This window comes from Pogoniulus pusillus, chromosome 24, assembly GCF_015220805.1.
Source record: "Pogoniulus pusillus isolate bPogPus1 chromosome 24, bPogPus1.pri, whole genome shotgun sequence".
In the NCBI taxonomy this organism is placed as follows: domain Eukaryota; kingdom Metazoa; phylum Chordata; class Aves; order Piciformes; family Lybiidae; genus Pogoniulus; species Pogoniulus pusillus.
The window spans coordinates 1,083,885-1,111,708 of record NC_087287.1 but is presented as its reverse complement, the minus strand read 5'-3'; the positions used below and the strand labels follow the sequence as shown (position 1 = coordinate 1,111,708).

Here is a 27,824-nt window from a genome sequence, read left to right as displayed (position 1 = left end):
GCTAACCTTCCTGTTGTCCATTCCTGGATGTTAGAAACTGGTGAAGAGGCAAACAGGAGCAGGCTGCTGCCTGGATGCAAGAGCTTGGTCAGCACCCTAAGCTAACCCTATAGAAATGCATCCCTCGCACTCCCATTTCCTTATACAAGCCACCACCCCAAGAACCTCAGAGTTTATTCAAGGCTGTATTTGGTTGGATTCACAGCATTTGTCCCTTGCTGGCCAAGAGTGACAGAAGGGAATTCAAGATGCTGCTTTTAAGGTGGTGACACTGCCTTTAATTCAGCACAAGTGATTATATATGTCTGACTGTCAGATCACTGTATGGAGCTCTTGTGGCTGGGGACTTGTTTTATCAAAGAATTTTGCTGAACCTCTTCCAAACCAGAACTCTCATGGGTACAATTATATTGTATTTTCATTACAAGCTTTATTTTTAAGGCCAAAAACATAGGAAATGATTATGGGAATGTGCATTCTACACAACACCACTGCGTGCTGGCAGGAAGAGGAGCTTGTAACAAACCAAATGCCCTCATTAAGGCACAGGTACAAGATGCATCCCCAGCACCCATAAAATTGTGTTATGCAGTACTTGCATGGCCAAGAAGGTGCTTCCAAAATATCTTTTAAAGTGACCCTGCAAAAAGGTTTTGGCTCTTCTTTAACAGGTTTGATTGGTGCAGATATGGCTCTGTGCAAAACCTGGTTTAGAGGTTCCCTTTGTCCTTGGACAACTATTTTGCTTGGTTTGCCCTAAACTTGTACACTGGGAGTATGTCCTTAGTTTAAGTTCACTGTCTTCTGCCTAATTCCAGTCTGAATAGGTGCCACAGAGTCCAACATTTTAAGAGATCTGCAACAGAATATTCAAAATTGTATCCAATGGCAAGGCCTGGCCGGGAGGCAGAAGCTCTGAGTGAGCTGTCATCACCATCATGCCCACAGTCCATATTCATTCAGAGCTCCTTTTTTTTTGACTAACAAGACTGCCAAGCACTGCCCCTATGCTATGAACAGGGAACTAAATCACAGTTAAGCAACTTACCAAGAACACCCTGAGCATGTCCCACCTAAGTCAGCACTAGAACTCAGTACTCCTGCACCCTCACTCCAGCACCCCAGAAAAGAGCCTGCCCTTCACTGCAGATACCTCTGGCAGCTCCCTGCACAAGCCAAGGAGTTTGCCTCTGCCTTAGAAATGTGTGCTTGACTAACAGTTATTCTTTAAACAACAACCCTCAAAAGAAATAAAAGCTCTCAAGGTTATGTGATGGTAGTGAACCATTTTATACAGATCTATTTGCACATAGCAACACACCCACGGAGGGAGTGAGACACACTCACACAGATGGCAAAGGAGAGGACACATCCATCATCAGAGCAATCTATGAGTCACCCAAGATAAATGCTAGCTCTCCTAAAGCAATCCTATACAACAGATCAATAAACAAGGAGTGAAGTAGACATCATCATTGTTTCCTTTTCACAGCCTATAATCTAATTTCTCGTGTTAAAATATTCCAATTAGCCTCAAACTAGTACAACAATATCTTCAGTTTGTGCCAGGGAATTCAGCCCCAGTCACTTGTAAGCTAAAACACAGGTCAAGGAGCAGTGGTGCTGACTTGCCTCATCGTCCAGCTGCGTGTGTGTGACCCATGGCATCTGCAAGCTTCCTGACAAGCAGGCTCTGACTCTCCTGTTGGGGTGACAGCACAGAAGTCACTGATGTTGCGGTGCTGTAAACCTGAGTGGAAAAACAGGTGCAGGGTCTAAAAGACCTCTTAGAATCACACACGACTTTTAAGCTAAGGCTCAAGAAACTTCTAAAAGGAGCAATGCAGAAAGATACCTGAGCCAAATGAAGGTGGGGCTTCCTGGTCACCAGAGAAGTCAGCTGAAGCCAGCTTTGCAGGCTCGACGTAGCAAATTCCTGCACAGCATTCCCAAAGTCCCCACTCTGAGCTTGGAAGCTGATGAATCACTGCTGAGCTGTATGCATGTTTTCACAATCTTCACTTTAAGGAATGTCCATTCAACATCTTAGCTAATGACCATTGGATAAGGGTGCAGATGGAATGTGGTTTCCCCATTTGGAAACACACTGTGATGAATCTGTTCTTTAAGTGTGTTTATGTTTGAGGGACTTTGCATGCAGGCTGTCTCCTCCATGGCACGTTAAACTCTGCTCTCCAAAGAGAACAGTGCAAGACGTGAGGTAGTGGAGGGGGGAGGAGAAGAATCCAAAAGGATGGAAAAGCTGCAAACCACATTTCTTTAGAAGGACTGAAATTGACTTTGGAAGGTTTGGAGAGCCTTCCTCATTCCAGGGAAGAATAACAAACTCTGGTAATCCATCCAAACTCACCACAAGGCATTAAATGTTGCAGGGTCTGGAGCTGCAAAGCAAGACATCACTTTGCCACTACCTCCACAATTACAATCCACAGATTTTCAAAGCTCTACAAATTCCACACCATCTCCTTCCCTCTACCCATACCTCCATGTGCGTGCTGACGTGGGCTGCAAGTGCTGCAAGTGGAAGTTTGCCTTTCCTGGCCTCGGCAATGATTTTTGGTACTGTGGGTGCACTTTTCCACTGGAGGCAATTCAGTTCACGTCAGGTATTGTGCAGACCCAGTAATCAAGCTTCTCATAGTTTCTACAGAGCAGAGAGACTAGAGTTAGAAATTTCACTGGTTTGAAGACCGCACAGAATTATCTTCACCTTTCCCCCCAATCTCTTGTAAACAACTTTCCCATTCCCAAAATAACTCTCAGACTACTTTCCCCCCTCCTCACACTTAGGTATTCCTCTGCACTTCCTGGTTTTGGCAGGGCTATTTCAGAAGCAGCCATGACAATGGCTGTTTCCACTCTGAAAGAGGAAACACTGGATGGGAGGAGTTATGAAAGGAACAGAGGAAGTAAAGCTGCTCTCATGCCATCTCGAGCTGCGTTTTTACAGCAAATAGGTGGAAATGCATCTGGCTGAAGTTGGGCATTGAGCCACCAGAGCGCCAGCGCTGCGCAGCACCAGGGCAGAGCGAACATACGTAGAGCAGAGCGCGTGTGGCTCCCTGCATCACTCAGCACAGCTGATGCTGACAGGCAGCTCTAAACTGTTGAACAAACTGAATGAATCAAGGTCAGGATGGAGTCAGCAGCAAGCTTCCCTCCCTCCACGACTCACTGATACATGAAAGAAGGTACTGACTGGATGGCTGTGCAGTGTGGCTCTGTGCAGTGCGGCCGTGCAGCAGAAGCTGCTCTGTCACATGTCTGGCAGCAACCCAGGAGTTTAAATCTGAACTTTTCCATGAAACCAATAGCTATATTTTCTGGCTCTGTCCCGCTGGAGTGCTTGGCCAGGGCTCTGGGAATGCAAAGTCAAAGCAGCCCGTCTATGAACTGAGATTGCTTTCATGCGTCTCCACCTGCTGGCTGGCATTTCAGCTATTGCAAGAGCCCGCAGAGATGACAGTGGACTTGTGGAAGCAACGACCTTCAGTGGAAAATGTAACTCGGTCTCACAGGAAGAGGAGCAAATAACCACAATGGGAGAGATTTATTTTCTAACTTGATAAGGAGCAGCCTCCTACATTGCAGATGACAGGGAGAAGACCACTGAGATTTTTCAAGCCAAGCTTTTGAACTTCTGAGAAGATAAGCAAGAAGAGATTTTTTGGAAGGAACTTATAAAGTGTGAAGCCATTCATGTTTCATTTCACTACCAAGCACGTTAAGGACGTTAACGTGCTCTCATTGACACAGTGAAAGAGGGAAACTGTTTATTAGTATCTGGAAGCACGAGCATTCTGGGGCACACAGTTTAGTTTCTGTGTGGTTAGGAAAGCAGTTACTTAGCAAATGCAGGCAGGCAGCTGTTTCAAATGGAAAGGAATAGAAATGATTAATGACTTCTATGCTTTAAAGAAATGAACCCGCAGGATTTCTTTTTTCTACTGTGCTGCCCCACTTGGCCATTTCTGTCATGTGCCCTGGAACTTTCTTTGCAAGTTTTCAATGCTCTGCCGTGATCTACTCTTTAGAAACTTACTGGACCAGATCTGGAGCCAGACAGATGCTAGCTGTGGATCTGATCCATTGGTACATACATTCACAGACCTTGAACACAGATTATCAACATTTGATATTCCAGGAACTTTGCACTGCACAGCAATAGTCTATCTTGCCCTCAGACACCGCAGCCATGGGTACAGCAATAAATCCTGCCTAGAGATGGAGCACTGTTGCCTTTTGCAACTGCATTTTCTCCAAGGTATAGTACACAGTGTAAAAGGCAGAGGCACTCTGAGGAACTGAAACAACACGAGGAACAAACCCTTCTTCTGTTAGTGATGTCAGATGTCAATACAGATTATTGGTATTTTACTACCTTCTGCACTTCCAAACAGTGGCCTCTTCCCTCCTGCCCAAACTGCTCGCTCTGCCGTCTGTTTCTCACGTGTGCTTTCATTCAGGTTCTTGAGTCTTCCTATGCATAGTGGCTGAAGGTGGAAAAGGTTAAAAAGAGGATGAGGAAGAGAAAGAGGAATATGGAGAAAAGAAAAAAGGAAGGCAATAAAGAACAGAGACAATATTTTCACCAAACTGTTCACAGCCAACCATTCAGCATTTACCAGGGAGAAGCAGCTGAATGGAATTAGTTTGAGTTTACTTCTGTTGAAAAGGGGCCATAACTTGATTCACAAATGGTTCTTTTTTTATTCTGTGCTCACAACTGCCTGAGCATTAAAGGTGAATGTTCCCTATTCCCAAGTATTGTCCCCTTTTACAAGTGATGCTCCATACTGCTAAGCACTGGGAACAGGATGGCAACTACAGAAGGTGGTCAAGGTGCACATTGCACAGCCATGTAGCTAAACACAGCTGAGCACATCTGTTACACACCTAGGCAAGGACCATTCCTGGCAGTTCAGCATATTCAGTTGCTGCTAGCACGAAAACCCTGACTAAATCAGCTGGTTATGTGAACGCAAAAGCAGCCAGTAATTTAGGAGGTGTATGAGTTGAATACACCCTGCAAATGTCTAATACCTTGGCTAAGCACAGACATTCAGCTAAAGAGAGTTCTCATAGCTTACTTTAAGACACAGCAGGGCTGGAAGATGATACTTCCTTGTCTACAAGTATATCACTCCCCAGTCATCCTTTCAACACAGGAAGTTATCTGCTACCTGGGGCAACAATGTGCACTTGGACACAATCAACCTGCTGTCTGATGGTACTTAAGAACCAGCCACATAAGGCTGCCTTACAAAGTTGTCAAAAAGGTTCAACCGATGATTTGAACTAAGCCTGTTTAAAATACCTGAATAAATGGATGCAAAATAAAAGCAACTTTTGTGCAGTTGAACTGCATGCTTCATTTCCAAGGCAGGAATCCAGAGAAGGGCGACGAGGCTGGTGAGAGGCCTTGAACACAAGCCCTACGGGGAGAGGCTGAGGGAGCTGGGATGGTTTAGCCTGGAGAAGAGGAGGCTCAAGGGTGACCTTATTGCTGTCTACAACTACCTGAGGGGAGGTTGTGGCCAGGAGGAGGTTGCTCTCTTCTCTCAGGTGGCCAGCACCAGAACAAGAGGACACAGCCTCAGGCTGCGCCAGGGGAAATTTAGGCTGGAGGTGAGGAGAAAGTTCTTCACTGAGAGAGTCATTGGACACTGGAATGGGCTGCCCGGGGAGGTGGTGGAGTCGCCGTCCCTGGAGCTGTTCAAGGCAAGACTGGACGTGGCACTTGGTGCCATGGTCTAGCCTTGAGCTCTGTGGTAAAGGGTTGGACTTGATGATCTATGAGGTCTCTTCCAACCTTGGTGATACTGTAAAGAGTAGATCTGCCGGGTATGCTGACCCAAAGCTCCCAGTGCAAAGAACAGCTTCATACACGTCACTACACAAAATCACACGTGGAGGTGCAACTCAAGCTCTGCTTTCAGTCCACTCTACTGAAAGCAGAAGTTGGCCCAATGGCCAAAGGCTGTTTTCGAAACTGATACAACTCGAGCAGGAAGCATGAGAGTATCTGCTGCTGGACACCAGCTGAGGGCCAGATCTGGTTTCTCAAGTTGATTCTTACTCCTGATTTGGTGGTGTTGGGTTTTTGTTTTGTTGTTTTAATTGCAAAATACTTCCTGAAAACTTCTCCCTGGTAGATCCTAGAGGGCTGCCCCAGTTTGGGCAACAAGAGAACCCTAATGGTTTTGTTTAAGGGGGACCTAGGATCCCTCAAACTACCACACTGATACAGCAACAAGTACTGTGGTTTTACTCCTACCTGGGTCATCTAGCTGCTGTGTATATGGATTAATTCTTCTCCTGTTTTCCTGACCCTTTTTACTTTTCAGGTCGTGTATCACAGTAGTATGTGCTCTCATTGGCCACTGTCTCACTTAACGTAGTATTTTTTGTCATGTTCTAGATGATTTTAGGCGAGTGCTCAAGCACAGGCCTCTCTCTGTTGTAGTACACTCCTTCTGCTCTGCTGTCCATCTGTATTAAATCTGTGAATTGCTGGAATGAAGGTGTGAATTTTGTGTTTTTTTCCCCAAAGCATGCCGACACCGAGCAGGATGTCAGGCAGGTGAACAGCCACGTCCATCATCTGCAAATAGACATCAGCTGGCATTCCTAGCCCACAGACTTGCCTGGTTTTGAACATTGCACTGTGAATAATCTTGTTAGCATTCATCTTTTGGCAAGAAAATTATTGCTTGCAAATCTTTTACCAGTCTCTAACAACAAACTATTACTAGGGAAAATAAAAGTCAGTGGGAAATCGATTGTCTGAGAGGCAGTTGAGAAGAGTCTGGTGAGCTGTACATCAGCCTGTTAGTGACTACATGAAAGGCCGTGAAAATAAAGCAAGGAAATCAGCATGATGTAACAATCTGTGGAGAAAAAACACAGTATAAAGCTGTCCAACGGATTGTGCACTGCTCTTGGTATGAACACGAGATGCTTGACAAGTTAGGCAGCCTTGTACATCTCTGCAAATGACTGGCAAGCCAGCACAAAGCAGTGGCTCTGAGGTGAATCTCCATGTGGGGCTACAATGGTCCCTGTTCTACCTCAGCCAAGGTGTCAAAGGCATCAAAGGCCCTTTCCCACGAGAGTGACATCTTGCTTTTGGCACAGACCTTTATCCCTCTTGTTTCTCTTCTGCAAGCTGATGCTTGTAAGCACAAGGGGAGAAGTCAGCTTTAGTCTAGCAGCACAAATACTGAAGTAACTTACTTCCCTGGCTGGAACAAGGAGGAACTGTGGAAGGAATTGCAGCTCTCTGAGTCATACTTCCTCCTTGGAGTTTCTCTTGGAGTAGTGCAGCTCTGCACCATGTCTTAGGCTGAGATCAGAGTTAAGTTCGTCCATCCTCTTATCTGCAAAGTGGCAGAGAAAGAAGGAAAGGCAGTAAAGCGTAGCCTCAGATCATACCCTCGAATCTCCCCACTGCAGCTCTAAATATAGCCAAACAAGTAAAAATCTGTTTCTGGAAACAGTACAACTATTCAGCTCCCAACCCTTCAGACAACATACATGAAAGAAAACACCCAAACCAGCCAATCAAAAACCCAAGCCCAACCAGAAAACCCCAACCAGTCCTCTCCCGACCAAGATCCTGTATGTGGAGCCATGTTAAGCACATTCTGGTCTCCAGCCAGAAAGAGAAAAATTCCCAACTGCCACACCTAGCCAGGGTGTGACTAGAGACTATCAACTAGTTTATATTTGCACTTTGATATACAGCACATGCTTAACATCATATGGTGTATCCTTGGAAAAAAAATAGCAACAAGTTTCAACACAGAAATCATGTTATATTAGGAGGCCAGAATAAATAAGAGGCCATGAGTTGCAGAATGACTTGAGGTAGCGTATAAGATCTCATCTGAAGAAATAACATGAAGGCAGTACCTTGCAGATGAAACACATAATGAAAAAACATTCCAAACTTCTAATTTGAGAAAAGATGACAAATAAAATAGGCTCAGGCATGCCAAGTGTAAAATCTTTGATATGGAAATGCAGTAATGGTTAAATGAAATGAGCTGAAAATCTATTTATCAACAGCCTGCAATGTCTCGCTGGATCGTCCCATGAGAAAAGCAAATAAGGAGCAGCAGGAGAATATACGGACACTGTTAAAAAGTTTACATACCTCCTGCTTTCATACCTCAAGATACAGTCCTTCACCTTCCCTTCACTAAAGATTCAGAGAAGTTAAAAAGCTGGTGGGAATACACACTTCAAATGATTGAGGAAATATGCCCCGAGACCCAGATTTTGAGGAGTGGTCCAGCATGTTCTGATGCCGGCGTGTGAAAGGGACCTGCCTCTAGACAGTGAAAAGGAGCCCTCTGGCACCAGGTCCTCCACGAGTACCTTGGATTGAGATCCCCAGACAGCAGCACTGCTGAAAACCCGAGCTCAGGCTCCCAGCAACTGGGAGGGCACTCCACAAGGTATGCATTCATCAGCATGCTGCTGTGAGAAAGACCTCCAGATCTGCTCTCTGTGACACTGCCCAACTTCAATGAGCTGCCCATGTCCAACTGAATATAGGCTCCAGCCCATTGCTGTTACCTCCAATTCCTTTTTCTTTTTATTCACACTAGCCCTCTATTACATTATTGCCAATGGGCATGTAAGTCATTACTGTGCTCTGCATGTGAGTCACAAATGCAAGTGCCATGGAAATTAAACTCCTTGACCTGCTCTCATTTTTCTCTTTGATGTCAGTCTGAATAGGCATTTCTGAGTGGAACACAGTTTTAATTTTCAGAGATGGAAAGACAACCACAACCTTTTCTGCAAGGAAGTTCCTTGAAGAATTGTTGTTCTTCCCAAATGACGTCTCTAAGGAGAGTGTCAGCAAATAGCGCTGTGGAAGGCCCAGATCACATTTTCACTGTGTCCAACTGCAGGAAACAGAAAAACAGCTACGGTGTTCCTGTTCACACCAGCAAATGCATAGCCCCAGCTATGTCAGCATGGGTGAGCTGCAAACTTTCCATTGATGGGACATGGAACTGAGAATGGAAAACATTTTTCACTGATTGATGACTTCTCTCAACAGTGACAATCTGGATTCAGGGATGCTGTGGCCATGTGCAGCTGCATACTCCACTTCTGAGACCCAAATACCCAGAAAGGAGCTGGGAAAGGCAGAGGTGTTGGAACCAGCACTGTCTTTCAGTGGGAGCTCAGGAAAGGCAAAAGAGGAGCAGGAAAACAAGTCTCAGTATCACAGAATGAACCAATGCCCCAACTCCAACACAGGCCTGAGAGCTGAAAATATCCTCTGGGAACCCGAGCTCCTCTGTCCCCTGTGCTTATCACTGTAACCGAGGAGGTGCTGCTGCTTCAGAGCGCTGGGGCTTCCACTGGCAAAAGGCTAGGTCATTTACAAGGGATGCAGGACCACTATTCAAGTCCCTTTTGAAATCACGCCCTGTCTTGCTGAAAGGCTGCAGAGATGTCTGCTTTGACAGCTGCAGTCCCCGTCTCACCGTCGCCCACTTGCGTGAAATAAAACCAGAAAGCTGCCCAAGATGGATGACTCTGGGGCCAGGGATCAAAACCTCACTTGTGTTCCTGAAGGCTCCTTCCATGCTTGGAAACCTGGCTCTTGAATTCACCAAACACAGAGGACTCCCTTTTTTGCCTTCTCTGACAGGAGCCTTCAAGCAGGGAGCAGCCCAGGCCATGCAAGCCTTTCCCTTCTGTTCACGGTATGGCTCCAACAGCTGCAGGGTTTCAGGTAAACGCATTTGCCAGCCCTAGAAAATAAGGATGCATTCAAATTTCACAGCCATGCTGTTAGAGGAAGATTTTGCTCCAGACCTGTGGCTATCCTACCTGAGAAAAACTCTTTGAGACACTACTCTGCAATTTGTCAGAACTTCCCAGAACTTTGTCTGGCAAAGAGGCAGAAGCTACATGTTATGTCTGCGAAGATGGCACAGCTGCCGAGTTGTTGGAGCTCCAGATGAACTCAAGGACTCACATGAAGGCATGTTTTACAGCCAAACTGCTGGAAAAGGGAAGTTTTCATTACCAAACCATTGCATGTAGCTCCACAGTTAAGATTACAAGAAGCACAGACTATTTATTTTGAGCCAATTCCTTAAACCTCTTCAAACTGTAGCTAATTGCCTACAAAATGAATCTACCAAGGCTGGAATGCACATTTGAGGCTGTTAGGTAAAGGAACAGCACTTTCAAAACCTCACGACTTGCAGCTTGCTTGTTTTCTGCAAAGAAAAGGAGGAACGAAACCTTGAGAACTATGCACTAGTTACATCACTGCACTGCATCTCTGGAGACAGAAGCTGAAAGTCCAGATTAAGTTAAAGCCAGCACCATTTCATCACTGATTCTGAAAGAACCAAGGTTATCAGAAAGTAGAGAGAGGCTAGAGCCATCTATCTTGGGTCACCACACACTGGATAGTCTGCATCCCTATTTTTATACCTGTTTTTTTCAGTAGATAAGAGTCAATAAGCAGCACATTTTCTGCTTGGATGAGTTTATATTTTGTAGGTGCAAGTATATAATGTAGAAGAAACTTGTCAGGAAAGGTTAACACTCAACCAAAGTATTCTCCACTTAAGTAGGTTTCTAAGACTTACTTCAAAGAGATGAGGCTGCAGTTGTTGCTTTGACCTAAACAAAGGGCTATTTCTGGATTTACAACAGCTATTTGCTCCCCTTACAAAGAGATTTTAAGTTTTCTCTGCATACCTGATTTCCAAATGTACACAAATGAGGCAAAGCTTGGTGCTGGATTTGAGAAATAGTATACAGGAGCTCTTAAATCAAGTAAAGCAGTTGCCAGAGACAGGGATTCCAGGCCTTGAATTTCTGCTGGTGAAACATCATTTCTCAATACAGCTTTGAGGTGTTTCACCCTGGTGAGATGGAGAGGACAGAGGCTCATCTCCAGCCAGGAGAATGCAGAAGCTCCAGCGAGTCTGCACTGTGCTGGGTTTGAAAACCAAGGAATGTCCTGTAAAGAAACAAGACTTCAGAGCTGGGCAGGAGAAAGCTTATGGCAAGGAAGGAGTTTGTGCCAGAGAAAGGATGGGCAGAGTCTTGAAGTGGATACTGAGATTCTCTATTTGCTTCTCACTCCTGACAAGCAATTCTTACACAGAGTTGACCTCTGTGGGCCTGTTCCTGCGACACAGAGCTAACAGAGAACAATTCCTGTCTGCAGCCCTTAGTTTCCTGTGTCTATATGAACAGCAAGTTGCTCAGGACTGAGGCTGGATCTTAACTGGATGTATTTGTAGTGCTTAGCATGGATGGCTCTCAGTCTCTGATGTGGCCTCCAGGCACAATGGTACTACAAAAATAACTAACCCAGAGTGTGTATTTATTTAGTTAATTGTAATAACTTAATCAGGATATTGGACCTAATTTTAGCTCAGTGTAAGTCAGTTCGTACTCATTGATTGGCCTGCTCTCTCCAAGCCTATTGCTTGTGACAATATTGGTTCATAAGCAGGATGTCAACACTCACATGGTGGTTTCTATTGTTGAGAGGTTTTTTTCTTCCTGTAAAATGAGCAGGTGAGGATGCCTTACTGCCTCTACCATAACTGACTTAGAACATATTCTTCACATACCTGATGCCTATCAATTTCTGAAGATGTAGAAAGAGCTACAGCTCAACAACATTAGGAAGAATGCCTAGGTCACTAAGAGGTATGCTGAACACAAGCTGAATCACCTTCACAGATGCGTCCTCCTTTGCCTTGTCTCACAGTCACGAGGTCTTTATCTTACTGGCACAAAACCATAATTTACCTTCTTGAAGAAAATCACGTCAGAGTGCACCCAAAGAAGTCAAGCAGAATCCTTTATTTCATGAGAAGCAGCATGAGGATTTGGAAGTCCTTTCATGTGGCTGCTTTCTTGAGCATCCTCAGACTCAGCTGTGTTTTCCTCTCTTATGATGTATTTAGCACCTCACATCTTTCACTCCTGACATTCACGGATCTTTTCTGTTTAGTTCAAAAAGCACAAGCAAGATGTTTTATTAGAGTGCTAAATATTGCAGCAGCTGTGCTGAAAGAACACAGGCATTCACCTTTGAGAGCAAATTACCACCATGTTTAAGAGAAGATTTATCAGGTGGCTCATAGTGACATCCCACTTTGGTGTTGCATCAAACTTACTTTCTCTTTATCTAAAGGAATTCAGTGAATTTTCCTCTCCAACACTGTTCAGCATCCTGTAAGTTACAGAGAGGCAGCAGAAGTCCTTAACCCAGGTTTTCAGAGCAAAGGAAACCTTTTTTCAGTGTTGCTGCCTTTGTAATAACAGTCTTCTTATTTGCTGGATTCTGATGTAACAGAAGATGAAAAGACATTTTATAGCCTTCTGGCAAGAGGACTTCAAATTAACAGCATACCTGTGGCTGCCCTAAGCCAGGGAGGGAGTCATTCTCAGGCCATGGGAAAAGTGCAGTTTTGCATCCTTCACTTCTTGCTTACTGCTCTTCAGTGTCTCCATAGACTTGTTTTCCATGAAAGCAGCAGCAGAATGAAAAATCAGGTAATTGATTCTGATGAGAGAACCAGGAGGGAAGTGATCAGTGCCACCCATTAGCGTTCCCCAAAAGAATGTGGAGGTTCAACTTCTTCCATTTTCTATTTCCATGCCTGGCTAGCCCCTCCATCCACACAGTCAACTGGCTCTCCGCGCAAAAGCTATTAACTGTCTGATTACCTCTGGCAGCAAAACCAAAGGGAGGCAGTGCACATCCAGAGGGATGAATCTTCAGCTTCCCGGTAACCTTATGGGCCATATCCTGCCAACCATCTGCCGGCAGGCTGGCTTCCACTTGAATCTAAAGAGTGTTTTACAAAACAATGAATGGCCCTTCAGACCGACTCCCTCTCAATATGCAGAAAGGAAACCCACAAGAAGATAACGATCTGGGGGTTGATATCACCCATACTGGGCTGCAGTGGGGTAATCCCATTGACTTCATCTGACTTACTCCAGGCAGTCAAATGACTTTCACAGGCTTTGGGCTGGGCCTTCAAACAAATGTAAACTTGATCAGAATCAAGCCCAATCCCATTCATGCCCATTCTTGCTTTGAATATTTGCCTTCCATAGCAGTTTTCCACCTGGAACCTGATTGACCTCAGCAGAGAGTTTTATTATCTGAAATTAGGTTGACGACTGAAAAAAAGGTAATTGCCCTCTATTAGAAATGCAGAACACTTCTAATCCTTAAAGGAGCATGCTTGGGGATAGAGTTTCCTACTCATCCCCATTGATTACCAGCAGATACATCAGTGCTGCAGCCCTCGAAGCAGCGCAGCAGCTGGTGCAGACATGCCTGAGCTCGCTGGCTCAGATGCTGCCGGCTGCAGCGTGGAGCATACCATGGCCAGCAAACCCTTCCAGGCCCCTAGGTAAATACTTGGGCTAGTAGCCTGTCCTGAGCAGTGGCTGCTCTGCTGAAACTATCAATGCCTGTGCCAGCTGGTTGAGGCAGGGCTGGGAAGCTGGCTACATGAGCTGCTCTTACTGCAGGGCAGGTAACGACAGCATTCAGAAAGGTGGCTGGACCTAACCTTCAGCTACACCCCAGGTCTCCCAGCGGCCGTGCAAGAGCCTGACAGGGGCAGCAGAGCAAGGTTTTTCACTCTTCTCACTCTCACCCTGGAGGTGTGGGATGTGGCAGGCAGCAGGGCATGGGATGCAACAGCAAAATGAAGAATATGTCAGGCCCTCGAGCACCTTCGTGCCTGGATAAAGAACTGTGCTTTCTCAAAAGCCCCGTGAGATCTGTAATGCCCCCAGGTGACCAAGACCCAGGTTCCTGGGCTCAAGGAAGCCTGTGGCTAATTGCTATATTGCATCTCCTGGGATCAGAAAGGCTGATGCCAATACTCCTGCAGCAGACATGTAAATACTCCTTCATCTCTTCAGCCTTTGGGTTGTTTGAAGCTTTTCTCTCAGCAGCAACAATAACCTGCAATACTCGAGATGGCAGCGATACTAGATCAGAAAATGACTCACTATTGAACTAGCCCTGTCAGGCAAGACAAATACCATTCAGTTGTTAGCTAATCTATTTTTGTTTGTGTTCTCAGTTCATCCAAGACACTGACTAGGCTGCAGTCTATCGTGCTAGCGTTAAGTCTGCGTTGTTACAATGCTCTCTGCCTTGTAAAGTGAACATTTGTGAACACAATGGCTGTGTTTGTCTGTCAGTATCACCTCACTGATGATGTAGCCTCCATCAGCTCTGTCTCATAATGGGTAGAATATTTGGGGTTTTCAGCAGTTAAATCAGGGGAAGGCGATATTTAATGTAACAGCACCTAACTGACTAGAAGTCTCGTCTAAGATACACTTCCTATCGGTCAGCTTCATCTGTCAGCTGTTCCTTCCTCCACCTCTGCGACTAAAGACTTGTGGCTTGGGACTGTTGAATCAGCTTGGGACTTTGACCTAAGAAGGAAGGCTGACAAGGGCTGTTCTAAGAGGCCTTCTAGGATGCTTTTGCACCTCCATGTTGAACTTTGTCAAGGCAAGCATCTCTCAGGGGTGCTCAGCGCCTTGTAAGGTCTCCTGAAAGAATTCAGGCTTTGCATTTGAGTTACTCACATCCTACTTCCTTTCACTATGTTTTTAGTTTTGTTTAGCACTTACTCAGCACCTTTGGGAAGGCTACTTATGGAAATGCAACATTTTCATGATAAAGAAAGTGTTTTGCAATTAGAAGGAGAGGAAACCATTGATTTTGATAATAGAGAGAAAAACTTTCTAACTTGCATGGTTGTCAAACCCCTTAGCTCTGCAAAACAGTGGACAGGCAAAGGTGCATGGTGAAAAAGGTGAAAAGCACCATAAAAACAGGCTGCCTTTCTCTCTGGGAACTGAATACCAAGGAAATTGGCATAGCAGATAAGAGCAGCTGTCAGGTTTTACGAAAGCCCTTACAGACTCAAGTGGAAGATCTCATTACAATAATTCACTGATCAAGTCTTTTTCTGAGAATCAGAGAGAGAGAAATAATTATTTTGTGCAGGCTGAGAAACAAAAGCTGTGGCTTTGGAAAGTTGCACCGTACATAGAACAGGACTTCAGTAATCCAGATTGCGGCTGCTTTTCCAAAACCTGACTGCATCACCATGCAGGAAGGACCGAAACAAAAACGTTAACCAAGAATTTACAACACTTTGGAACCCGGACAGCTGTGGACACGAGAGGCAGGAACACACACCGTCCATCACTGCATTTGTCCTCCGACGTGGCCCTTTAGATCTTTTGTTGTATTTCCACTGACTGTGAAAAACTCTTACAGAGCCTACTGGTTAATCCTGACACATCAAACAAGCTGCTAAGTGGTGTGAGATGCCATTGCAAAGATCCTTACCTGAGACTGACACCTCACACTATGTGCCTAACCCCTTTCCATCTGATGCTACTATCGTTTGGTACTGCTGTGTGGGAGCCTGCCACTCCTATCATCCTGAGCTGATGGGGTTCATACCGCATTTCTCATGCAGATGATTGTCTCCCAGATCTAACCCGTAGGCTAGACAAGACAGAGGGATGGATCCAAGGATGGGGTGAAAATGAGTAAAGCAACTCCTATTCTTCTCTTGAGAACATAACACTGCATTGTACTGCTTGTCAGGTATATTTTGAGACAACAGTACATTTTCTCATCTATAGAGTAGATATTATAATTAGCATCACTATTATTACGTGTTAGCATTTGAATTAGTCCAAAATTGCATACCTGTGTGCAGTTCCACCTCTCTCTTGATTAGCTGAGCCAGAGGGATGAGATAACTCTGCCATGAGTGAAGACAGGGCCTCCAGCTGCTTGGGCTCAGTCGGCTTGGAAGCAAAGGCAGCAGACAAGGTTTCTAAGGAGAAGGTTTGTGAGTGTCAGCTGGATGTGTAAGGCTGGAAATGCAGATACTACCTAGCAGGCTGCTAACTCATGAGAGCATGCAGCATACCAATGGTAACAGCCTAACACTCATCTGTGTTAGTGTGAGTACAAACCACCCTGCTTTTGCCCATAAAATCATACAATCATAGAATGGTTTAGGTAGGAAGAGACCTCTAAGCTCAGCCAGTTCCAACTCCCCACCTCAGGCAGGGACACCTCCCACTAGAACGGGTCACTCAAGGACTCATCCAGCCTGGTCTTGAACACCACCTGGGAGGTTGTGGATCAAAGATTGCATCTGGTGCTTCTGTCATCCACAGCCTCCCTGGGCAACCTGTGCCAGTGTCTCACCACCCTCACTGTAAAGAACTTCTTTCTAACATCTAGATTAAATCTCCCCTTTTCCAGCCTAAACCCGTTGCCCCTCATCCTGTCATTACAAGACCTCAGTGCCCCCATCAGTAACAGTCCTTCACTGCCAGACATCAACACGTTTTATTTCTCCAGGGAAGCTGTGCTGAGGTTTATAATTGTTTTCTTCTCTCTGATACTAACTTGGAATTAAAATTCTCCTTTTTCATTCTAGCCCTTGATCATCTTAGGTAATTTCCTACCAGAGATGGAACCAGCTCCTGTGGCTTTGGATGAAAGTACCCTGCTCCACGTGCTTTGTGCTCGATAGCTGCCGTGCTCTGCCCCAGCACTCCCTGCATGCCCGTGGTGCCGTATTTGATTAGTGTGTAAAATGCAGCAGGACCCTGTGTGAGAGAGGTTACTTCTCAGCCAGTACCAACTGCTGCTGACAGCTGCCTGTGCTGTCATACAACCAACCAGGTTGGAAGAGACCTCCAAGATCATCCAGTCCAACCAGCTGTACAGCTGTAGTTAGCATCAGCAGTCTTCTGCAGGCAAAAATCCCAGGGATGCCTGTGTGAGCTCTCAAGAGCTCCAGGGCTGAGGATGGTCACTGTGGTATAAAGGAAACACCACAGATTTTCACCTATATTTTTGCTTTCTGCTGAATTTTTTTCGAGTGTGGAAGCATCAGCAAGGAAGAAGATGACCTTAACTCCTCCTTATGGGGTGGGAGCAGTTGTAATAAGGGGAAGCTGATGCAAGACATTTCATAATTGTCGGACTGGACAATCTTAAAGGTTTTATCCAATCTACATCACTCTATGATTCTATAAAGTCACACCAGCAGTGCCACGGTCGGGAGATAACACAGCAAAACCACCCCGAAGCCTCTGTTCTTTGGCACTTAGAAGCTTAATGAAAGCGTAACGTAATCAAGCCGGTGATTAATCATAAACTTTTTATCAATGGGGAAGGGTAGGTTTTCCCAACACAGCCTCCAGCTCACATCAAGCACAGCCACCCAGACCTTCCCCACTTGCCCAGCACGGGTCTGAAACAGCTTCACAGGAGCCCATGGAATTATACCAGAGTAAAATCATGCCCAGGAGGAAACTGCAAGGTAAGAGGATCACCCTTAAGCTCCGGTATCTACACAGAGGCAAATGCATCTGAATCCATATTCCTTCTGGGTGATAAGAAATGTTTATGGCACAAGCAGTGCATTGCTTTGTAGATAAACTACATGTTCCTTAAGGGCATTACATTTATAACCCCTGAGGCGAGGGCGTGCACTATCCTTATCCCCTCCAACACACAGTGGCATGAAAGACACCGACAAGGCAGACAGACCTCATCCTGCTGGCTAATGCTGTTCCCGTAACAGGTGGGAAATGGAGTGGTGATAGCCTGCCACAGCCAGCAAGGCTAAAAAGGCCAAGACTTTACACGCTGTGATTGCCATGAAAGGAAAGTAACAGCCTTCTCCATCTCTTCCTATAGGATTCCTCAGCCATTACAACCACCGCAGCACAAAGCCAAGCCAGCCTGTACAGGCACACAAAGCCAGGACACGATACTCTGCAGCAAACAAAGCCTGGGAGGGCACACACCTCTATCTCAGGGCATAAGCTGATATAGCAGCTCCCACACTTTGTAATAAGCCTTAAACCTTAATGGTCTGTGAAAGCTATTAGGAGATGGTTTTAGCATTCAGTTTCTTTCTGACAGGACTCTTATGTGCATTACAGAGGAATACTGTAAAGCTAATCATATTAGTACCAAATCTGTGTAATGTAATAGCTTCTAACAACCTCAGCAAGGCACAACTTGACTTCTCATAAATACAGAAAGACCAAACTTTCAATGATGTTGTTTTCTTACCGCTTCCCCAGGTCCTTCTGTTAGAGCTGCTAAAGATCAAGGGCTGTCATTCTTTCTTCTACAGACTGAGCAGTGGAAGAGACACTTGGCTTCCCAGGGCCTAATACTATGCTTTTTTATTCCCAAGGACACTCTCTCCAGGCACTATCAATTTGTCTTTCTCGTGTTCTTTTTAAGGCATGCCTGCTGTAAGTCACGTCTGAAATGCAATTCCTTATTTCTCCTACTGATGACAGCTTAAATTATGAAAAGGAATTTTACAGTTCCTTTTAGGTTTCTCATTTTCATGTTGTTATTATTATTTTCCTTTCTACATTTCATTCAGTTTTGATAGCAGATGGACCCTTAGTGGAGTTTTTTCCTTCTGTTCACCAAAGCTAATTCTACTCTGTTGCTTCTGATGAGCAGTTAAAAGGAAATAAAAACAGACAGCAAATACTCAGAAATATCAATGCAGAACTCCATATGCTTACAGAAAAACTGAGTTTGCATCCTAAAACTCTCAAGAGGGGCCCTTTAAGCACAAAACAGGAGCAGATTCTTTTACATTTTCCCAGAGAATAGCTGTGACCTTGCGGATCAGATAACCCATGGTCCACAGGAGTTCAAGCATGTCATCAAGACTTTATTTTACTGCTTGATGTTCCTTGGCCTAGCTGCACCAGCCAGGCTAATTGCACCAGTCCCTAGAAAAAGCCAGGAGAAGACTGCAGAAGCAGACCCAGCACAGGCTGAGCGGAGCTGGGTGCACAGCAGGCACGAGGACAAACGAGCCCCTGTGATTCGTGCTGAGTGACTGTAATCTGATGGCTACAACATATTAAACAGAATGGAAACATCTGATTAAAAAGACGCTAGATCTTTGCAGAGTCTTAGCACAAAGCTGTCACAGGCAGCCAGCCAAGTGCTTCAGCAGCAGCACAAACGACCATGACAGCAACCCAGAGGCCACAGCCCTCCTCCTCTCACGTCAAGCTTGCCAGAAGACTACCTGTGGTGCTCAATCCCTGCTGCCTCTAAAGGTTTGCATTGAGAGACCAAGACTCTGCAAGCATCACCTCCCCAGGCCCTTGAGGGCTTCGCCTTCCCAAGGGGTCATCACCTGCCTCAGAACAGCCTTCCATCTCTGTGGCTTTATTCCAGACAAATACCAGTTTACCAAGAGACAGTGTGGGCCTCCTGCTCAGAGCCAAACCTTCAGAGAAGGTCAAGATGAAGCTGAGAAGCCCTAACCTCTCTGAGGCTGCTTTCAGAGGCTGAGAGGCCACCAGTGATGCTGGTGTGCCTACCACACTCAGAACACCTTGTCTCTTCTCGCTTGCCTTGTAACCAACTGGATTTCAGTGACTTATTTGCTGCTTCCTTACCTTCAGTTACCGGCCATAAGCACAAAGAGGAAGTACATCCTACTCAGCGTGAGAACTGCTCCCCTCAATTCACTCTCTAACAGGCTGCAGCTTGTGAAATCAAACAGGGATTGCATGTTAGCACAAAACCCGACTGTGGGGTATCTCCACTGATCTTTAGCACTAGCTAAGACTTCCAGTTGCATTCTGGAGAGAAATTAGTACCTTTCCAGGTTGTTGAGGAAGCAGCAGTAACCGTCAGCAAAGTGTGTTTGCTTTACAGCAGGGCAGGCCATTTCAGGGAGTGAACCAGGAGAAGTCTGATCACCTTCAGCAAAGGCTACGTCTAGATTAGTTTAACTTTAAACCATATCCTTAGGCTCCAGTGATGTATTTAAACATATATTAATTTTTAAGCATATGAGTAATTCCACTGTACCTGCTTATTTAAACTGAGGCACATGTTCCTGAATTAGCTTCTAAGTCATTCACAATCTGGTCTCATTTCCATCAAAGCAAATCATTGTGCTACTTCAGTTTGCTACTCCAGAAGCAGGCAAAACCACTCCCTGGATTTCTTGAGAAAGACCTCCTAACATTTCACTGAGACTCAGCCTCTTTAACCAATTTCAGCCCAAATCTGAATTCAAAGCAAATGCTGGGATTTGATTAAATACTTTGGCTGTGGACAAAACATGCCCCAGCTATAAAGAGGTTTTAAAGAGGAGTGATAAGATGGGGGCATTGTGTTATCACGTGTTTCAAGCAAAAATGCAGCCATTCCCCCTTTCCAGATCCTCCCTTTCCCAGCACAATATTCTGGGAAATCACCTGTGCATTTTGAGACACGCCACAATTAGCACCCACACCCTGATACCTCTGCTTGTGACACAAGCGTGTGCTTGGCAGAGCCCTCTGTGTGTATTTGGGGTATTAACATTTATCTTGGGTTTATTTCTTCAGGGGTTTGAAGTGCTGGATCTGCATACCATACCATTTTCCAGCTGGGAATCTTGGGCAGATGATCTCACCTAAGTTCACTGTGCTCATCCAGGCATCTTCTTAGCCCAGCACAACCATGACTTGGGAATCCCAGGAGAGCTTGCTCTGAAGTTTTCAGCTGTGTGAAAAAGTGGAGGTTTTACACCCTCACTGAGCCTTCATGAGTCACTGGGAATCCTATCAACAGCCAACAGCAACCAAAGCGCTTTCATAAAGCCACTGAGGTCCCAAGCTGAGAATTAAGGAAATTTAAAAAATGGAGGGAATTTAGAATGGAATTGGACCACATTTTTAATACTGGTTGTTCTTTACTTTAGAAGTGGACACTGATGCTCATGCAAGCCCTAGGCTCTTCCTAGTTAATGTTAATGGCATAAAAAATAGCATAGTTTGGAAACAAAGCATCTCTGATGTAGCTGTTAATCAAAACTGACATGCATCTTGTGTTTTGGCTTTCTTACTTGAATCCCTCTGAACTGTAACACAGAGAGGTGATTCCTCTCTCTTTCCCCCACCCCGCTCCACCCCAGGAAGCATCCACAGTTTAAGGTTGTAAATCTAAGCAATTTAGAAAATGATGTAAACACAAACGAAAATTAGCCAACAAAGGAAATTCAACTGCGTTAAACAGGAGGCTACTACCATGCCTTACATTCTCTGCTGTCACTAGCTGAAGCTCTGTGACGAGAGAGTCAGGTAAGAACAAACCATCAGGGGCAAAACAGCTGCTGCTGACATTGTGCACTGTTCCACACACAGCAAAAAGAGTATCAAATAAGTAGTACACTAAGCAGTGACTTTAGAAGTGTTTCCCCACAGAGACCATGTTCCACACTGATTTTTAACCCAACTGAGCTGCACCACAAGTAAGTAGCAGTTCCCACAAGCAGATCAAATTATGTATAAACATTTCTGGAGACTTCCTAAGACCATCACCTCACTTGTTTTTTCAGTTCTTCACTGCCTTTAGTGACCTATGGAGACAAGCAGATCAGGTTCTTCAGGGCTTGTCGCCCTGCACCATCGTTTCTATTTCACCAACCTAGCACAACTGCCCCAGACTGGACCACTCTGGATCCACTCATTTGGCACACACGTGAAAGGTGCACACACACAAGGCAAAAGGTGGTAGAAAACCCAGGCAAAGTGAGTTTACTTGATTGTAGTCATTACTGCTACAGGTTACAGGTTCAATCCTGCTCCCTTTGAAGTCGATGGTAATGCTCCCATTGAATTCATATGCACTGAAAAATGCCTGAGTTTTGCAAATTTATCATTTTGTCATCTATGCTTCAGGTCAAAATTATAATCCAGTGTTTCTGACTTGGTTAGGAGCCAGATGATTTTTCCTAAAGCTTCAAAGAACACATACCTGTCCTTCAGAGAGGTGCCAATCCACTTTACAACCAAAGAACAAAACCATCAAGGTTTTCCAAGTGGTCTGAGGGATGCAAACATCTTACAGGTGACAACAGTGATCTCAGCTTCCAGGTTCTTGCAGCAGCTAACAGTGAGGATTTCCTCTTGCTGGGGGCATGGCTGTGCCTCCCCACTTAGAAAGCATTAGTAAAGTCATTTGCAGAACACCAGAAGGGAAGGAGGCTCTCTAGGCTTGCTGGTGCTACTGACCTGCAGTTCTTTCAGAGCAACATCCTAAATCTCACAAATTCACATTATCCTGTCCACCGCTTTTAACTGAAGCTGGGTTCTTTCTCTCCATATCCTCACCTTAAGTCCATGCTGAGACCACAGGATCGGATAGAATAGGATAGACCAGGTTGGAAGAGACCTCCAAGCTCATCCAGTCCAACCTAGCACCCAGCCTTATCCAGTCAACCAGACCATGGCACTAAGTGCCCCATCCAGGCTTTTCTTAAACACGTCCAGGGCAACTCCACCACCTCCCTGGGCAACCTATTCCAATGCCAATCACTCTCTTGAAGAACTTCCTCCTAACATCCAGCCTAGACCTCCCCTGGCACAATTTGACAGTGTCCCCTTGGTCTGTTGCTGGTCGCCTGGGAGAAAAGACCAACCTCACCTGGCTACAACTTCCCTTCAGGTAGTTGTAGACAGCACTGAGGTAACCCCTGAGCCTCCTTTTTTCCAAGCTAAGCAACTCCAACTCACTCAGCCTCTGCTCACAGGGCTGGAGAATCAAACAGAATCATAGAGCATGTTAGGAGTTGGAAGAGATCTCAAAAGCTCACCCAGTCTGACCCCCCCACCAGAGTAGGATCACCCAGGGCAGGTCACATAGGAACACATATAGGCGGATTTTGAACATCTTCACAGAAGAAGACTCCACAACCTCTCTGGGCAGCCTGCTCCAAGGCTCTGTCATGCTCACAGTGAAAAAGTTTTTCCTGATGTTCCCATGGAACCTTCTCTGCTCCAGCTTGCCCTCATTGCCCCTTATCCTGTGCAGAGCCTGGCTCTGTCCTCCTGACACTGCCCTGCACATCTTTACCAGAATCAATGAGGGCAGCCCTCAGGCTCCTCTGCTCCTAGCCTGAGCTACTTCAGCCTGGCCTCACAGGGAGACGTTCCACTGCCTGCAGCAGCTTTGTGGCTCTGTGCTGGACAATCTGAAGCAGTTTCCTGAGGTCCTTCTTGAATAGAGGGGCCCAGAACTGGACACAATATTGCATGGTGAGAAATGTTAGGTAGCAAGAGGCAAGTTGTGGTCAGCACAGTTGTACAAACAAACATATTCAACAAGTCCTGAAACAAGGCAGATAAACCTCCTCAAAATTGGGATTTCTGATTAAGTCAAGAAAAATGATGAGAGAACATGAAACCAATTTAGGCAGGTGTCAAATGTTAATAGGACTTGAATTTTTAAAGCCTCTGCCTCTATCTCAAGTTAATGCACCTTACTTCTTAAGGGTAAGAAGGCTACAATAGAACCAGGCACCTGATTTACTGAAGAAAGGACCTCTAGAACTGTCACTGGCTTAAGCTGGAGTTAAGAAATGTTAAGCACTCTCTAAAGATCTGGTCCTAGAGGCTATCTGTACTGCTTTCACTGGGTGAGTGTGTCACAAACATGCACTTTTAGGCAGGTTGAAAAATAGCGAACAGGGCAGCAGATTGGAATGAGAAGGGCAGTGTGTGGCTGGACAAGCTTGGTTTGGGACTCTGGGAGAACTGAAAACAAGTGGCAGAGACAGTGACAAAAAATGGGCCAGATCTCATTTGTATTTAGACCAGGGATGCATGTTGATCTCTGCAGCTACCTCTGGAGCCAGTGCCTTCAGCCAGGAAATGTGCCTCTGTGGAGCCACCCCAGCTGCCCAGCCTATCAGATAGTCTGGATTGCAATCGCCAATGCATCATTTGTGGCAGAGGGGGAAAAGCAAGAAGATGACACCCAAGACATTCCATTCCTGAAATAGCTTTTCTGCAGCCTGTGTGATACTGGTTTACTGACACTTATCAGGAATTATGCAAGGCACTCTGCAAAATTTGGTTAGAGCTCTGCTGCTAATGAATAACACAGTTGAGGGTCACTCCAGTGAACTCTGCATCCCCTCACCCCATGCAACTCATCACACCCGCCCCATTACAGCAACCCAACAGCTGGCAACTGGAGCAGGAGAACTGAACCTATAATCACTGCAAAACATCTCTGAGGTTTGCTTTGCAGTATTAGTGGGAGGAGAGATGTAAAATAGCAACATCAAGATCCAAAAGTTATTACCAATATCCAACTTAACAAACTTCCACTGGCATTTAAACCGTGCCTTCAAACTGCATCGCAGCTCTACACAGAGGAATTGTCAGCTTGGGGAATGGAGAAAGTGTTCCTTTTCTACCTTGTAAGTCAAGTTGAAATGCGCCATGCAGCTAAAACATGCTCCTTCGTAGCTCACAAATCCGTCCTCGGCCCCACAGCCGCCAGCCTCCACGTGTCATTTTCACACGGAGGTGCTACCAAAGAGAGCGGTGGGTGGGAACTCTGGGTTAAAGGGTGCACAGCACAGCAGAGACTAGCTACTGGGTTTTAAACCAAAATATTTTCCTGTGAAGCATTTTTGCAGTGAGGATTTTGGTACACAAAGACACTGTTCACCTTGATGCTGTCTCCTGGGTTTCCTTTGGTGCCTTCTCCTTCCACCTGCTCAGTTCTGGCATGGCCAAACATGAAGTTTCCCTTGATAAAGAAACAAACCCAGGACTTGTTTCCTTCCTTTCCCCCCCCCCTTTACCTCTAGCCCTTTTTCTTTCCTTCCCTTCTCCACTTTCTTAACTCCACTGTGCAGATAATCTAGGCTAATTTCTGCCAGCTGTGGAGGGTGGCTGTGGCCTGGCCCTACCTACCCACTCCCACCAACAGTAATTGCTTGCCATGAGACACCTGCCAGCCCCAACTCTGCAAGGGGCTCACCCTCCCTCCCATCCAGCCTTATGCCTCTCCTCAGCACACAACCCTAGAAGGGTTTGGGCACAGACAGACCTTTAGAGCTCATGGAGTTTGCCCCTCTGCCATAGGCAGAGCCACCCTCCACTAGACCATGCTGCTCAATGCCCCGTCCAACCCGGCCTCGAGTCCTTCCAACAGCAGAGCATTCACTACTGCTGCGGGCAACCTCCTCTCCCAGGGCCCCACCACCCCAGGTGCTTCTTCTATAGAAATCCTCTGAGTTTTGCTCCTTCAGATCACTCTTTACACAGCCCCCACAGGGCAGCCCTGCTGCCATTTTGGCCACCCCTGCTGCCATTTTGGCCACCCCTGCTGCCATTTTGGCCACCCCTGCTGCCATTTTGGCCACCCCTGCTGCCATTTTGGCCACCCCTGCTGCCATTTTGGCCACCCCCGGTCAGCGCTGGACGGAGACGAGGGAGAGCTGCCCGGCAGCCCTGCCGTTGCTCCAGGGGCAGGAGTTCAGGATCCACTTCTCCAGCCATGCCTTGGAGAAGCACTTGTCCACCCAAGGCAGATGGTCAGGGAGCTCTCAGACCCGTGTGGAAGATCTGTGGCTTTGCACCCGCCGTGCGGGTGGCATGTCCCATAGGAGGCTGCACCACCGCAGAGGGTGGGCTGCCCCGGGCTGCTCTCCTTACCATAGCCTCGTCTGAGCCCCCGGAGACCTCACCACCTCTCCCCCATCGTGCTGGGGCACCCTCTTTCTCCTGAACGAGACATATTTAGAGGCGGCGAATGCAGAGCGGGGACACCGAGGGTTTGTAGCCGAGCCCGGAGCCATGCCGCCCCTCACCCGTATGCTGCTTTAATCCCTCTGGGTCATTCTGGCCCTGCCTGATCGCGTGGAGGGGGTCCCCTCCCCGACGGTGCGCCCACAGCAACTCCTCCTTGCGCAGCTCTTCGGCAGATTACGGCGAGGGCCGGGGCGGCACGCCAGGAATGCGCGCACCCGCGGAGGGCCGCGCTCCGCAGCGCGCACAGCCGGGGCGGCCGACGGCCTGCCCTCTGTCAGCGGGGCTGGCGCGGAATGACATCATGAGAAAGTGCCGGCCGGGAGCGGCGTCCCCGGCAGCGGGCGCCGCGGGGAGGGGGGAGGCGGGGAGGGCAGGCAGGAAGGAAGCGCTGTCGGAAGCCCCCCAGGGCCGATGAGCGGCGGCTGAGGTCGGCGGCGGCTGCAGGAGCAGCAGCATAGTGCAAGCCGCCCTCGGGAGCGCCGCGGGCTGAGCGCGTTAGGCAGCGGGGCAGGAGGCGGCATGCCTTTTAAACACGCACCCCGGGGCAGGCGGGCGGAGAGCAGCGCTGGCATCCCCGGGCTCCGGCCGGCGCCGTTGCTGCCGGGGTAGTGGGTGCCGGATGCATGGAGTACGGCCTGAGGGAGGCTCAGGTGCGACCGAGAACTCCCGAAGCTCCGTCGCAGCACCGCCGCCGAGTGGTCAGGTAGCGGCGGGGGCGGGACGATCCTCCCATCCCCCCCGCCCGCCCGGACAGGTGCGGAGCTGCCCGGTGCGGTAGAGGCGAAGCCCGGAGCTGTCAACGGTACGAGCGTGGAGGAGGGCAGCGGCCCGGTGCCGGCGGCGTTGTCACTTTTGACCGTTCCCCTTCGTGTCGGCGGGACCGGGCGAGCCGAGATCTGCCCGATCCGCCTGGTAACAGCCCGGCGCCCCCATTGGCTCTCGCTAACAGCCGCTTCCTGCGGCCGCACCGCCCCGCGCCGCGCCTCCCGCCGGGGGCTCCCCCGGGCCCGGAGCCAGCGCCGCTCCCCGCCGCCGGCACCGCCCGCCGGGCAGCCCCGCGCCCCGCCGGGCAGCTTTTATGAATGAAACACCGGCCTCCTGCTGAAAGGGGAAAAAAACCCTCACCGAATCCAGCCCAGCTGGGAGGGTGAGGATGCCGGAGGCGTGGGTGCTTTGTGGGGATGGGAGAGGGTGTCCCGGCTGCTGGGCAGGGCCGTGCAACGTGGCCAGGAACAAATATTTGAAGGCAAAGAGCTGGCACGATCCAGGCGACTGGCACCAGCTCCCCCATGGGCTTTCCCTGCGCCCCCAAACCAATCGCTTGCTAGGAAGGTGCTGGGGGTTGCAGGGGTATTAGTTAAATAGGATCCCCTGGTGGCGCATAGCAAGCAGGCCGAATTCCAGTCCTGGAGTGCAGGGTCATGGTGTGTTCCTTCATTAAAAATTAAAACCTCCCTGGCAAAGGCAAGTTGTGAAAACAGAAGTACAGGTCCTGTGTCTGAAGCACAATCAACAAGCGGAGGGATGCAGGCAGGGGGACGGCTTCCTCGCTGAGAAGCCATCCAGCTTAGCCCTGCGGATTGTGGCGTGCAGGGGGAATTGCGGTCCGTGGGGCCTCTGACATCCTCCTAACAGGCAAAGACAAACTGGAGACAAATGGCCAAGCCAAGGGGTAAACTGGGGAAGATGGGCAGGTATTTCATGCAGAGATTACATAAGCACACCACTGTGCAACAGCGTGCCCTGTGATCTTTGGCACTGCGTCCCCTCCAGCCCAGCGCAGTCTGTGAGTCTGAGAGATGCTGGGTGACTCCACGCCATGTCCTCCATGGCATGTTCACCACACAGAGTGTCCTGCATGGCCAGGAGACCCTTCTGCTGCCCTGAGGCCTGCTGATGATGTTGCCACGAGTACCATACCACCGGCAGGTTTTGGTGCCATGGCTGCTGGACCCGGGTGATGCTGAAGCACCGGCGCTGAGGTTCTCTGAGTGCTCAGGTTTGGAGAAGTGGGCAGGCAGAAGGTGGCAGGGGCCCCAGTTTGCAGCCTTCCTGCTTCTCCACGCTCCGTTTTGGTGCAGCACAACTGGGTTCTCCCAGGCAGTGGTGCCCCGGCTTCA

General features: G+C 47.5%; 1 protein-coding gene across 6 annotated transcripts in view; it reads right to left on the bottom strand.

Moving 5' to 3' along the window:
* Window positions 1-1,333: 1,333 nt before the first annotated feature.
* The window catches only part of LTO1 (LTO1 maturation factor of ABCE1), a 62,149-nt gene continuing 35,658 nt past the window's right edge, over window positions 1,334-27,824 (bottom strand). The window contains exons 5-10 of one of the 6 annotated variants that reach the window (XR_010306665.1): window positions 15,797-15,926; window positions 9,608-9,800; window positions 7,258-7,400; window positions 4,403-4,514; window positions 1,856-2,665; window positions 1,334-1,750 (exon numbers count right to left, since the gene is read on the bottom strand). Coding sequence is in view for 2 of the 6 variants with exons in the window: in XM_064163027.1 (XP_064019097.1) it covers window positions 9,778-9,800; window positions 15,797-15,926 (153 nt within the window). In the remaining 4 variants the exon portion in view is untranslated. Of the gene's footprint in view, window positions 1,751-1,855; window positions 2,666-4,402; window positions 4,515-7,257; window positions 7,401-8,786; window positions 9,801-10,764; window positions 12,593-13,985; window positions 14,018-15,796; window positions 15,927-27,824 lie in introns of those variants that run through there. The other 5 variants (XR_010306668.1, XR_010306666.1, XR_010306667.1 and 2 more) reach the window with 5 other exon arrangements.